This window comes from Sciurus vulgaris, assembly GCF_902686455.1.
Source record: "Sciurus vulgaris genome assembly, chromosome: 16".
Lineage (NCBI taxonomy): Eukaryota > Metazoa > Chordata > Mammalia > Rodentia > Sciuridae > Sciurus > Sciurus vulgaris.
In genome coordinates this window covers 74,156,909-74,172,142 of record NC_136477.1, presented here as the reverse complement: position 1 = coordinate 74,172,142, position 15,234 = coordinate 74,156,909, and the positions used below count along the sequence as shown (strand labels likewise).

Below are 15,234 nucleotides of genomic sequence, written 5' to 3'. Positions count from 1 at the left end.
GAATATAGGTAAAAGTGCCCTGTAAACTGGGCATGGTAGCTCATGTCTGTAATTCCAGCAAATTGGGAAGATGAGGAAAGAGTTTCACAAGCTCAAAGTCAGTCTCAGAAACTTAAGTGAGGTTTTCAGCAAGTTATCAACACACAACTCAAAATTTGAAAAAGTGGGGAGGGACCCTGGGAATGTGACTTCATGGTTAAGCATCTCTAAATTCAATCCACAGTACAAAAAATAAAGTTTTAAACATTGAAATTTATTTTTTAAAAAAACTCAAAAACAAAAAAACTCAAAAACAGATCTCTTATAACTCTTTCCTCCAGTATTCAACAATAAGAATATTTAGTAATTTTGATTTATAAGAAATGTATATTCTTCCAAAGATGAGCTTTCTACACTAAGGATGTATGATATTTATGATAATTTTTTATATCTACCTCATCAATTAAAAATGCTTAACAAATTTTAAGCCAAAGTTAAAGGCAACTATTCATTTTCTATATTTAAATGATCTCTTTTACTGATCCTCTTATACATCAAGGTATGAGGCAGAGAAAAGAACTTTACTTCTTTTATATTTGTTAAGGTTTTTTATTGCAAATATTTTGCTGCTATATAAGGCATACATTTTTGACAAATGCTATTCAATGTTCACTACAGGCATGAGGTTTCAGATGTTCAATAAATTCAAAATTTGAATAAAATCTTGAAAACTTTAACTTTTTGGGATTTATGAACACTATGAGTTTTCTAATGTTCAGTAATGTTTGAGCAATGGCTAAGAGCTTTGAACAACTTTTTCCACTTGTACTCCCTCTAACCAGGTTGTATTCTCAGGTGCTGAGTAAGGGATGATCAATTGTTGGAGATATTTTCACACTGTCACAGTTTTTTCATTTGGATAATTCTCTTTGCTACGATTTTTCTGGCTTGGAATAAATTTTTACTCATCCTTACAGAAGTGGTACAATGTTCTCATTTGTAGAGCTTCTCTCCAATATGAATTCTCTGATGTCTAATAAGGTATAATTTTTGATTAAAAGCTATGTCACATTCTCCACATTCATATGGCTTCTCTCCAGTATGAATTCTACTGTGGTAGGTAAGACTAGTTTTTCGATTAAAAGCTTTGCCACATTCTTTACATTTGTAGGGCTTCTCCCCGGTATGGATTCTCTGGTGGCGAGTAAGACTTGATTTTTTATTAAAAGCTTTGTCACATTCTGTACATTTGCAGGGCTTCTTTCCAGTATGAATTCTGCTGTGGTAAATAAGGCTTGATTTTTCTTTAAAAACTTTGTCACATTCTTCACATTTGTAGGGCTTCTCTCCAGTATGTGTTCTCTGGTGGCAAATAAGGCTTGATTTTTGATTAAAAGCTTTGCCACATTCTTTACATTTGTAAGGCTTCTCCCCGGTATGGATTCTCTGGTGGCGAGTGAGACTTGATTTTCTATTAAAAGCTTTGTCACATTCTGTACATTTGTAGGGCTTCTGTCCTGTATGAATGCTGCTGTGGTGAATAAGGTGTTCTTTTTTATTAAAAGCTTTGTCACATTCTTCACATTTGTAGGGCTTCTCTCCAGTATGTTTTCTCTGGTGGCAAGTAAGGCTTGATTTTTGATTAAAAGCTTTGCCACATTCTTTACATTTGTAGGGCTTCTCCCCAGTATGAATTTTATGGTGGTCAATAAGGTGTGATTTTGCATTAAAAGTTTTGTTACATTCTTCACATTTGTAGGGCTTCTCTCCAGTATGAATTTTGCTGTGGTGAATAAGGTGTGCTTTTTTATTAAAAACTTTGTCACATTCTGTACATTTGGCGGTCTTCTCTCCAGTATGAATTCTGCTGTGGCAAATAAGGTTTGATTTTTGATTAAAAGTTTTGTCACATTCTCCACATTTGAAGAACTTCTCACAAGTATGAATTATCTGCTGTTGAGTAAGAATTGATCTTCGGTAAAAAGCTTTATTATATTTAAATTTGTAGGGCTTCTCTCCAGTATGAATTCTCTGGTGTTCAATAAGGTGTGATTTATCATTAAAAACTTTGTCACATTCTTTACATTTATAGGACTTCTCCCCAGTACAAATTCTGTGGTGGTGAGTAAGGGCTGACTTTTGATAATATAATTTCTGATGTTCATTCTCAGTTGCCATTTTCAATATTTTCCTTTGTTTTAAGTAGTCAAAGTCACAATTTCTGTATTTTCCATTTATCACTTTTTGAAATATATGTTTTATGCCCTTCTCTGGTGAAAATTCTTGGGTATGATGAGAAGTTATAGCTGAAATAATTGAAAATAAAAATTATTTTACTTACTTAATACATACTAACATTTTCCTGAGCATTATCCTAAGCTTGAACATGGGATAAATCAGAGTATTCTTGTAAAAACACTGTATTTTGAGCAGGAGAAGTAACCATCTTCACCAATTCTTTGCAATCACTGGGAACCAAAGCACAACCCACTCCCAGCCCCTGTATCATATTGAGCATAAATATACTATAATTCCACTCCCCAACACCATCCTCCTTAATCATTTAAAAACAGCAAAAAGCAATTGTTCATATTCTGGCTATTTTGCATTATTTTATCTAATGGAACAGACAGTCAATTTATGCATTTCTCCTTCAGCAGCTGCCTGCTTGGGACATTCAGAAAAATGAGACCACACTGGGGGAGGAGAAGGAGGAGCAAGAGGAGCAGGAGGGAAATCTTCAGTCATAGAGACTACAAGAGATGTTGGCTGCACTGTCAAGGCTATTTTTGAGATAGCATCATGACACAAATACCAAGCTTGTAACACAGGTATAGAAGCCCACAGTGACTCATGCAACTTTTTAACTATATTTTCCCAATTTTGGGTCTTAAGTATCCACTTTCCAAATATCATGGACAGGAAGAATCTATTTTAGAGAGCAAATTGGCAAAATCAGCATCACTTACAGTATGTTTAGCCTTACAAAGCAAATAAGGAAGTTCACTCCAATGATGACATTGAGGGTCAGACAAGGAATTTCCCATAGCTTACCAGTGGTATCTGTACCAGTTGATAAAAGATGCATGTCAAAGCATATTCCAGGTGGCAAGCTACTCCTTCTCCCATCAACATGTTCAGAAGGGTTCCTGTTTAGGGCATGAGCTGCAAGGGTAAAAGTAAGCAAATAAAGAGGCAAACACACAGGATGATATATAGCATGAAATGGCTCCCACATAGGAGAATCAGTTTTGTTTTATTAGCTACTCCAGAGTTCTATCAGGTTACATTAGTGCAGTTAGATTTACACATGTGTAGATCATATAACTTGTTTGCTTCTCACAATCCACTAGTATCAAATATTTTTATAAAGGCTAAAGAAGAGAGAGATTGCAGAATGTTCCTAAGTCAGAAAAACAGAGGGCATTAATCACCCAAGGAGTGTGTTCACTTAAAGGCTTACACTCCTCCATATGTTTGCATGGCCTGAACCTCTAGAGAAAATAGTTTAAAACATAAAGTTATATGAGTTAAAACATATTTTAAATTAAAAAAGTCTTTGAAAAGAGGCAAAGTAGAATATTATATAAAGATAGAAAGTACCTTGCCTTCAAATAATTCAATAAGAATATATATATATTTTCAGCTCACATCATACTTCACAGATATAAAAAGGTAAGTTTAAGAAAAGTAAATACATATATAGAAAGCAATGCTATAATAGTAGGAGACAGCAATTCCAACTTATTGTAAAGAAAATGTCAAAAAAATGGTTATCACAAAACAGAAGATTTCAAATAATTGAAGCCAATTTAACTTATATACTAGATATCCTCAATAGCAAATGGAATATTGAACTGAATAAACTAACTGGTAAGAAATAAAACAAAGGTTTTTAGGTATAAAAATATTTAAATTATTTCATAAAAATTATAGAACAGAGGTAGAAATCAAAGTAGAAGGGATGCTCAAAAATACACAAATATTCTTGAACATGATCTTGTTCCAGAATTCAAAATTTTTTGTACCAGGGATTAAACTGAGGTCATTGAGTCATGCCCCAGTTCTATTTTGTATTTTATTTAAAGACAGGTTCTCACTGAGTTGCTTAGTGACTCACTTTTGATGAGGCTGGCTTTGAAGCCATGATTCTCCTGCCTCAGCCTCCTGAGCTGCTGGGATTACAGGCATGTGCCACCAAAAGATAAAATTAAAAGACCTTTGTACCTTCAAAGTTATCAAGGGACTCCATGTAAATATCTATCAAACTCACAATGGTATTTTTTGCAAGAAAAAAGAAAAACATAGTCTAGCAATTTTATAGAATCTCAAAATTGTATGAATATCTCAAAAATATTCAAAATACAAAATTGAGAAAGTATACTTTCATCACTGAAAAACATTAAAAGTCACAATATTCAATAGGTAATACATCAAGCTAGACAGGCATATTAAATTCTCAGTGTAATAAGCCCTTACACACACAGCAAATTAAGATATATTTGCACATCAATATTTGTTACAGTATTATTCAACAGAGCTGAAATGAGGAATCAAACCAAATATTTCTTGAAATGAGTGGATGAGGCAATTTGGAATATAGAATCTACCGAATATTCTTCAAGTTAAAAAAGTTATACATTTTTGAAAAACCTATAATCAATATAAATGTACAGTACATCATATTAACTAAAATAAGTCACTATCAAAAACAAAACCATGGCAGAATTCTCATATAAGATACCTAAACAAAACAAAACAAATAAACAAAAACACACAGAAAGCTTTCTGAACAGAAATGAGAATGGCATAAGTGAAGGTAGCAGAAATAAACCTTTATTTACATGGGAATTGATTTACTCATTTTTAAGATGTAAACTTTCTACAGGTATGTTACATAACAATTTGAATTAACATTACTGAACACAATATTTGATATGCTAGAGAAAGCAACTTTTGTGGTTTTGATCAGAATTAAAAATTTAAAACAACACATAATACAAAAAAGAATTTAAAAAGTGTTTGAAAGCTACTTAAAAAGGCTATGGTTTTAATCCTATAAATAAAAACAAACTCATGAATATGTAGATAAAGGACAGGCATGTAATCCAGCTACTAAGATTTCTGAGGCAGAAAGATTGCAATTTCAAGGCCATCCTCAATAATTTAGTGAGAACCTCTCTCCAAATATAAATAGAAAGGGGCTGGGGATGTTGTTCATTATTAGAGCACCCTGGATTCTATCCCCATTACATTAACATATAGAAAATTTACAATACTATGTACATAGGTGGGATGAAAAACCAAACCAGATAAAATATTAAAATCATTTTAAAAGGTGTAATGTTTACACAAAAAAAACACATATAATTTTGACAATAGAAACAAGGATCATGCATATCTTAATTTCAACTTTCATTGTTCTAATTTGTGAAGTAGTGAAAATTGCCATCTAATTATAAAATATGGATTAAAAATAAAACAGAATTAAGTGATGTGAGAAAACTTACTCTACATGAAACCTACTCCAAAAGAAAAAAGAAAAATTTAATGAACAAAATTATATATAATGACAGATGTATTATTTTACTAACCCTTTAACATTACTTCAATTTGCAACTGTGACTATAGACCCCAAAGAGCATTCATTGTGAATCTTGACTTTTATTTCACAGAAAGTTCATTACAAATTTTCACAAAGACTTCTGATAAGTGAATTTTAATGAAAAAATACATAAGTAATATTGTAGGAATTGTTTTATGATATTAATTTATTATAATAATTTGACCTAGATTTCTCCAAAAATGTGACTAGATTTCCTAGAGACCCACAAATAATGGAAGATGTTTTATATCATGCTGACATTCTCAAGCAAAGGGGTATTTTGGTGTTTAATTTGAATGAACTGATACATCACTGGAGAAAAATAGGAGACACTAAAGAATTAGAAAACATGATAAAAATAGGGAAGTACATGTTCAATGATAATGAGAAATAAACCTAAACTTCTAAAAAATCTTTTCTGCTACATAACTTCTCCACCAACATTTTGAAGTTTGGCTTCCTCCTTTACTTTTGGGCCTCTCAACAGTGTCCACTGCTATGTGTAGGCCACAATATTCCATATCACTGAATTACTCTATGCACCAGTTATCTAAAGTGAAGGATATATAACACATCAAGAAAGGGAGAGATTAAAGACTCTTAGGATGTCATTACATTTTATCTGTACCAAATATGCCCTTTTTTTCTTGAAAACACAAATATGAAACTCATTCATACAGAGAAATTCCCAGAAGATATTCTGAAGGTGAAGTAAATTAAGTAAAAATAATTTATTGAGAATTTGGAAGGAAAGTTATGCTTACCCAGGAAGACAAAGTTTCTGTAGTTCTCTAACATCACATCTCTATGTAAATTTTGCTGCGCAGGCTCCAGACATTTCCACTCCTCTTCAGTGAAATCAACAGTCACATCCCTGAATGCCAATAGTTCCTGAAATAGTAGTAGGTAAATAAATAGCACATTGACCACATGATCATTCACAGTGTTTGAAATGAATTAGAAAGAACCTCATGTGGGTGGGATGAAGGGAAAATAACAGAATGAGACAAACTTCATTATCCTATGTACGATTACACAAATGGTGTGACTCTACTTCCTGTACAACCAGAGAAACAATAGTTGTACCCAATTTGTGTACAATGAATCAAAATAAAATTTAAAAAAAGACCCTCACATAGGTGATGACTTTATTAAGACATTTTTAAACACAGAGATACTATTATCTACCTAAACTATATATAGTTCTCATTTTAGAAAGTTATGGTGATAAGAATGGGAATTCTCCAATTGTAATTATATAACAATGAATCAGAGATTCATTAAAATTTAAAATCTGGAATATGGCGGACTAGAGAGTGGCTGCATTTCATGTTGCTTCAGAACTCAGGAGTCAAGAAGAGGAGATATTGAGAGACTTGGGAGCAACTCAAAGCCACCAGGTGAGTCTCTACCTTTCGGGAGGTGTCCCAGATGGGGCAGTAGTCCTGGAACACAGGGAACTTTGTGAAGTAGAGTTGCCCAATGAGGCACCCCTCCCCCCACTGGAGCAGTGAACTCAGACACCTGGGAGCACAATAAAGGAGACTGCTCAGCACAACGCTTTGACTCGGAACAACCCACTGGGGCTCCGGGGGCTGCCCAGAGGAGGAGGTGCCCGGGGAGCTGTTTGCACTCAGAGTGACTGCTCCTGAACACATGGGGGGGTGCCCAGAGTAGGAGGAGGAGCACGGTGGGTTGCTTGGTCTCCAAGCTGCCGCACCAGAGCTCTGGGTGGCTGCCTGGAGGAGTAGAGTGGTGGGTCACTTGGACTCAGAGCGACTGTTCCTGAACACCCTGGGGGCTTCCCAGTGGAGGAGGAGCACAGCGGGTCATTTGGATGTGGAATGACTACACCAGGGCTACGGGTGGTTGTCTGGAGGAGGAGGTGTGCAGTGAGTTGCTTGGACTCCTAGTGACCACACAGGAACACCGGGTGGCTGCCCAGAGGAAGAGGAGTGTGGTGGTTTGCTGGGACTCAGAGAGACTGCATGGGGCTCCAGGTAGCTGCTCAGAGGAGAAGCTGCAAAGCCATGTGATTAGGTGCAGAGCAGGGTCCCAGGACCTAGGAGGCTTCTTGGTGGAAGAGCTGCAAAGAGACAAGCTGAGGGGCAGAGAGATGGCAGGTTCTCCGTGGAGGGGCAGCCTAAGAAGACTCATCTGCACAGGGTGAGGGTCCCAGGCCCAGGACGTAAGTCCGGGCCATTGGGAACACTGCAGAGGAAGGCAGCCCAAGCCAGGTGATAGTTGTGGTTTGAGGGGAACCTCTATGATGGGAACTGACCAGCGAGACCTCCCCACCAGGTGAGTATTCCCTGCTGGGAGAGGTTTTCCCATAAGGATGGTAAAACCAGAGAAACAGGCCCAAACAGGTATTGCCACAGCCTGCAGCCTAGTTCCCTTTTGGATGACCATTGGTCAACAAGTGGAGGCACCTCTGCCCACTAGCAGGGAATATAACCCATGTGAAGGCCACCACCCCTAGAGAGGCAGCTTCCTTGTGGAGCACTGCATTATCAACTTCCTCCAAGAATTCAGGCTACTGAAGGATAGGAGGGAATATACTTAAAATCTTCAGGGACATTGTAAGTCAATAGAGGAAATCTGCAATATCTCAGCGGTCCACTGATACCTGAACAATATGAAAAAACAAGGAAAGAAAATGTCCCCAAAAAATCTAGATGTTACATCAATAAAATTCAATGACAGCATGGCAGAAGAAATGACAGAAAGGGAGTTCAGAATGTACATAATTAAAATGTTGAGGGAAGCAAATTATGAGATGAAAGAGCAAATGCAGGCATTGAATGATTGCACCAATTGACAGTTAAAAGAGCAAATACAGGAAGCAAAAGATCATTTCAATAAAGAGTTAGAGATATTGAAAAAAAAACTAACAGAAATCCTTGAAATGAAGAAAAAAATAAACCAAATTAAGAACTCCATAGAAAGCACAACCAATAGGATAGAACACCTGGAAGAGAGAACCCTCAGATATTGAAGAAAAAATATTTAACCTTGAAAACAAAGGTGACCAAACAAAGAAGATGGTAAGAAATCATGAACAGAAACTCTAAGAACTATGGGATATCATGAAAAGGCAAAATTTAAGAATTATTGAGATTGAGGAAGGCTTAGAGAAACAATCCAAAGGAATATACAATCTATTCAATGAAATAATATCAGAAAATTTCCCAAATCTGAAGAATGAAATGGAAAATCACGTTCAAGAGTCTTATAGGAGAACTCCAAATACAAAAAAAATTACAACAGACCCACACCAAGGCATATTATAATGAAAATACCTAATATACAAAATAAAGACAGAATTTTAAAGGCTGTGAGAGAAAAGAAGCAAATTACATTCAGGGGTAAACCAATACGGATATCAGCAGATTTTTTCAATCCAGACCCTAAAAGCTAGAAGGGCCTGGAACAACATTTTTCAAGGCCTGAAAGAAAATGAATGCCAACCAAGAATCTTAAACCCAGCAAAACTTACCTTCAAATTTGATGATAAAATAAAATCCGTCCATGATAAACAAAAGCTAAGAGTTCACAGAAAGAAAGCCAGCATTACAGAACATTCTCAGCAAAATACTCCATGAGGAAGAGAAGAAAAACAAAGAAGTAAATCAGTAAAGGGAGGAATTATACTAGGGAATTGTCAAATGATAAAATTAAAAAAAAAAAAAAAAGAGCCAACTGACCAGGAATAATACAATATACCATCCAACCAAGAGTGAATATACTTTCATCTCAGCAGAACATGGATACTTCTCTAAAATAGACCACATATTATGCCACAAAACTAATGCTAGCAAATACAAGAAGATAGAGACACTTCGATGTATTCTATCAGATCATAAAGGATTGAAATAAGTGCAAGAGTAAAAAACAGAAACTACTTCAACAACTGGAGATTAAACAATATACTATTATATGATGAATGGATAACAGAAGATATTAGGAAGGAAATTAAAAAATTCTTAGAGGTAAATGAGAACAAAGAAACATCATATCAAAATCTCTGGGACATTATGAAAGCAGTACTTAGAGGAAAATTTATTTCATGGAGCGCATTTAATAAAAGAAGTAAAAATCAACAAATAAATGACCTAACACTACAGCTCAAAGCCCTGGAAAAAGAAGAACAGACCAACACCAAAAGTAGTAGAAGACAGGAAATAGTTAAACTCAGAGCTGAAATCAACGAAATTGAAACAAAAGAAACAATACAAAAAATTGACAAAATAAATAGTTGGTTCTTTGAAAAAATAAACAAAATTGATAAACCTTTAGCCACACTAACAAAGAGAAGACAAGAGAAAATCCAAATCACTAAAATTCAGAATGAACAAGGAAATATCACAACAGACACGACTGAAATACAAAACATAATTAGAAGCTATTTTGAAAATCTATACTCCAAAAGATAGAAAATTTCAAAGATATCAACAGGTTTCTAGAGACATATAAATTGCCTAAACTTAACGAGGAAGACATACACAATTTAAATAGACCAATTTCAAGTAATAAAATAAAAGAAGTCATCAAAAGTCTACCAACAAAGAAAAGTCCAGGACCAGATGGATTCTCAGCTGAGTTCTACAAAAGGTTTAAAAAAGAGCGCATTCCAATACTTCTCAAAGTATTCCATGAAATAGAGGAGGAGAGAACTCTCCCAAACTCATTCTATGAATCCAATATTACCCTGATACCTAAACCAGACAGAGACACATCAAGGAAAGAAAATTTCAGACCAATATCCTTAATGAACATTGATGCAAAAATTCTAAATAAAATTTTAGCAAAATGCATACAAAAAAATATTTTAAAAAAGTGCACCATGATCAAGTGGATTTCATCCCAGGGAATCAAGGTTGGTTCAGCATCAGGAAATCAATAAATGTAATTCACCATATCAATAGACTTAAAGTCAAGAATCACATGATTATTTCAATAGATGCAGAAAAAGTATTTGATAAAATACAGCACCCCTTCATGCTCAAAACACTAGAAAAAAATGGGGTAGTGGGAACATTCCTCAACATTTTACAGGCCATCTACTCTAAGGCCATGGCCAATATTAATCTAAATGATGAAAAACTGAAAGCATTCCCCCTAAAAACTGGAACAAGGCAGAAATGCCCTCTTTCACCACTTCTATTCAACATCATCCTTGAAACTCTAGCCAGAGCAATTAGACAGACCAAAAAAATTAAAGGGACATGAATAGGAAAAGAAGAACTCAAACTATCCCTATTTGATGATGATATGATTATATACTTAGAAAACCACGAAAGTCCACCTGAAAACTTTTAGAATTCATAAGTGAATTCAGTAAAGTAGCTGGATATAAGATCAATGCACATAAATCTAATGCATTTTTATACATAAATGATGAATCTTTGGAAAGAATAATTAGGAAAACTACCCGATTCACAATAGCCTCGAAAAAAATAAAATACTTGGAAATCAATCTCACAAAGGAGGTGAAAGACTTCTACAATGAGAACTACAGAACACTAAAGAAATTAAAGAAAACCTTAGAAGATGGAAAAATCTCCCATGTTCTTGGATAGGCAGAATTAATATTGTGAAAATGCCATACTACCAAAAGTGCTATACAGATTCAATGCAATTCCAATTAAAATCCCAATGATGTACCTTACAGAAATAGAGCAAGCAATTATGAAATTCATCTGGAAGAATAAGAAAACTATAATAGCTAAAGCAATCCTTAGCAGAAAGAGCGAAGCAGGAGGTATCAAAATACCAGATCTTCAAATCTACTACAAAGCAAAAGTAACAAAAACGGCATGATATTGGTACCAAAATAGAAAGGTAGATCAATGGTACAGAATTGAGGACACAGACACAAACCAAAAGAAGTACAATTTTCTCAAACTAGACAAAGGGGCCAAAAATATACAATAGAGAAAAGATATCCTCTTCAACAAATGGTGCTGGGAGAATTGGAAATCCATATGCAACAGAATGAAACTAAACCCATATCTCTCACTGTGCATGAAACTAAACTCAAAATGAATTAAGGGCCTCAGAATCAGACCAGAGACCCTACAGATTATAGAAGAAAAAGTAGGTCCAGATCTTCAACATGTCGGCTTAGGACCAGACTTCCACAACAGGACTCCCATAGCACAAGAAATAAAAACCAGAATCAATAACTGGGATAGATTCAAACTAAAAAGCTTTCTCTCAGCAAAGGAAAATATCAGCAATGCAAAAAAAGAGCCTACAGAGTGGGAGAAAATCTTTGCCAATCATACTTCAGATAGAGTACTAATCTCCAGAATCTATAAAGAGGTCAAAAAACTCTACACCAAGAATGCAAATAACCCAATCAACAAATGGGCTAAGGAAATGAACAGACACTTCACAGAATATCTACAAGCAATCAACAAATATATGGAAAAATGTTCAACATCTCTAGTAATAAGAGAAATGCAAATCAAAACCACCCTGTTTCCATCTCACCCCAATTAGAATGGCAACTATCAAGAATACAAGCATGGACAGGTGTTGGCAAGGATGTGGGGATAAAGGTACACTCATACATTGCTTGTGGGGCTGCAAATTAGTGCAGCCACTCTGGAAAGCAGTGTGGAGATTCCTTAGAAAACTTGGAATGGAACCACCATTTGACCCAGCTATCCCACTTTTTGGCCTGTAACCAAAGGACTTAAAATCAGCATACTACAGAGATACAGCCACATCAATGTTCATAGCTGCTCAATTCACAGTAGCCAGATTGTGGAACCAACCTAGATGCCCTTCAATTGATGAATGAATAAGAAAACTGTGGTACATATATACAATGGAATATTACTCAGCCATATAGAATGATAAAATTATGGCATTTGCAGGCAAATGGATAAAATTGGAGAATATCATGCTAAGTGAGATAAGCCTATCTCAAAAAACCAAAGGATGAATGATGTCGCTGATAAGTGAAGAAGGACATATAATGAGGGGTGGGAGGGGTTAGTGTTAGGGTTAGAGTTAGGATTAGGGAGGGGGCAAGAATGGAGGAAGGACTGTATAGAGGGAAGAGGGGTGAGAGGGTTGGGGGGAAGGGAAAAAGTAACAATGAATCAAACAACATTACCCTATGTAAATTTATGATTACACAAACTGTACACCTTTACTCCATGTACAAACAGAGAAACAACATGTACCCCATTTGTCTACTATAAAAAAATGTAAAATCTGATTTAGTAGTTCTGGAATGGAGCTGGGTTTTCTGAACATGTTACAAGCTCTCTAGTGATTTCAATTCCAGTGGCATAAGATAAAATTTTGAAATGCAACAAGATAGACCACAAAAGGAAACATTTACCAGTGAATTTGAATTCAAATATTTTGTGGTATTTCATGTATGGTATTAAAATATCAAATAGTAACAACAATCCTGTTTGGAGCTTTTTAAAATTTTTGTTGTTTTTAATTCAAACTTATTTTCAAAATATAAAATTAAATTTATAGGGTTGGGGATATAGCTCACTTGGTAGACTGCTTGCCTTGCAAGCACAAGACCCTGGGTTCAATACGCAGCACTGCCAAAAAAATAATAATAATTATACATATTCATGCAATTAAGTTTTGATATATGTATATATTATATTATATGATATTTATAAGAGGATAATCATACCTAGATTTTTCAAAGAACTGTTATTTTTTTTAAAATATTGGTTCTAAGTTTTACATGGCAGTAGAATTCATTTTGATAAAATTATACAAGAAAGCTTATGTCTTATTCTGATTAGGATTCTATTCTTGTGGGTGGGCATGATAATGGAATTCACTAAGATATTTTTATTTTTACATAGAAAAATTATGCCTGATTTACTGTCTTTTCTAATTCTATCCCACTTCCTCCTCTTGTTCAGTATTGTCTACTTTACTAAACCTCTATTCTTATCCTCCCCCACTTTATGTGGTTTAGTTCTCACATAATCAGCAAAAACACTCCACCTTTGATTTTTGGGTATTGCCTTCTTTCACCTAGTATATTATTCTCCAGATCCATCTTTCCCTGCAAAAGTCATAAAGTCATTCTTCTTTATGGTGGATTAATATTCCATTGTGTATATGTACCACAATTTCTTTATCAATAGATCTGTTGAAGGGCACCTAGGTTGGTTTTATAATTTAGCTATTGTGAATTGTGCCCCTATAAACATTAATGTGCCTGTGTCACTCTAGTATGCTGATTTTAAATCCTTTGGATATATACTGAGGAGCAGGATAATATGGTTAAATGGTGGTTCCATTCCTTGAGGAATCTCCATACTGCTTTCCAGAGGAGTTGAAACAATCTGCAATCCCACCCACAATGTATGAGCATTCCTTTTTTCCCGCATCCTCATGAATATTTTTATTAGTATTTTTGATATTTGCCATTCTGTCTGGAGTGTGATGGAATGTCAGTGTAGTTTTAATTTTTTTCTCTAATATCTAGAGATGTTGAACATTTTATCACATATTTGTTGATCATATTTATTCATTTGGGAAGGGTCTCTTCAGTTTCTTTTGCCCCTTTGTTAATTTAAAAAATATTTCTGTTTTCAGATGTTAAGCTTTTTGATTTCTTTGCTTGTCCTAGATATTAACAACATATGCAGGTGGGAAAGATTTTCTCCCATTCTGTAGTTTCTCTCTTCATGCTATTGATTGTTTCTTTTGCTGTGAAGAAAGCAGTTCCTGTGACAATGTATTGGAATTCTGGGTCTACCTTTCCTTCTAACAGGTACAGGGCTTCTGGTAAAATTTCTAGGTCTTTGATCTACTGAGAGTTGATTTTTCTGCAGGGTAAGAAATATGAATTAATTTTTATTCTATTACATGTGGACTTCCATTTTTCCCAGCAACATTTGTTGAAGAGGCTATGTTTTCTTCAGTGTGTATTTTAGCACCTTTGTTTAATATGAGATATTTGTATTTATGTGGGTTTTTCTGTGTCTTCTATTCTGTTTCATTGGCTTTTTTGCTACTTTGGTGCCAATATTATGCTATTTTTTTTTTTTTTTGTTACTATAGCTCTGCAGTATAATCTAAGGTCTGGTATTGTGATGTTTCAGGCTTTCTACTCCTTGCCAAGAATGTGTTCAGTTATTCTGGGCCTCTTATTTTTACTAATAAATTTCATGACTTCCTCTTTTCTATGAAGACATGATAGAATTTTTTTTCTTTCTTTGCAGTGCTGGGGATTGAACTCAGGGCCTTGTGCTTAAAAGGTAAGCATTCTACCAACTGAGCTATATCTCCAGCCCCCATCACAGAAATTTTGATGAGGATTTCCTTGACTCTGTAAAGCACTGTTGATAGTGTGGTCATTGTAATTATGTTGGGTTCTAAATTCAAAAATTGATAAAACAAAAAGTTGGTTTCTTGAAAAAGTAAAAAAATTGATAAGCCACAAGGCACACTAGCAAGAGGAGAAAATTCAAATTACTGGAATTCATGATGAAAAAGGAAAAATCATGAGACACCATTGAAATACATAACATAATTACTAGCTACTTTGAAAATATAAACTCCAAGAAAAGAGAAAATATCAAAGACATTGGCCAATTTTTAGAGACATATGATCCTCCCAAACTGAATCAGGAAGATATGCACAATTT

General features: G+C 34.8%; 1 protein-coding gene across 1 annotated transcript in view; it reads right to left on the bottom strand.

Moving 5' to 3' along the window:
* Positions 1-279: 279 nt before the first annotated feature.
* LOC306646601 (uncharacterized protein) overlaps positions 280-15,234 on the bottom strand; it is a 234,870-nt gene continuing 219,915 nt past the window's right edge. The window contains exons 2-4 of the mRNA XM_079115243.1: positions 6,349-6,475; positions 3,034-3,144; positions 280-2,285 (exon numbers count right to left, since the gene is read on the bottom strand). Of these exons, the coding sequence (XP_078971369.1) occupies positions 973-2,285; positions 3,034-3,144; positions 6,349-6,475 (1,551 nt within the window). The 3' untranslated portion in view covers positions 280-972. The remainder of the gene's footprint in view (positions 2,286-3,033; positions 3,145-6,348; positions 6,476-15,234) is intronic.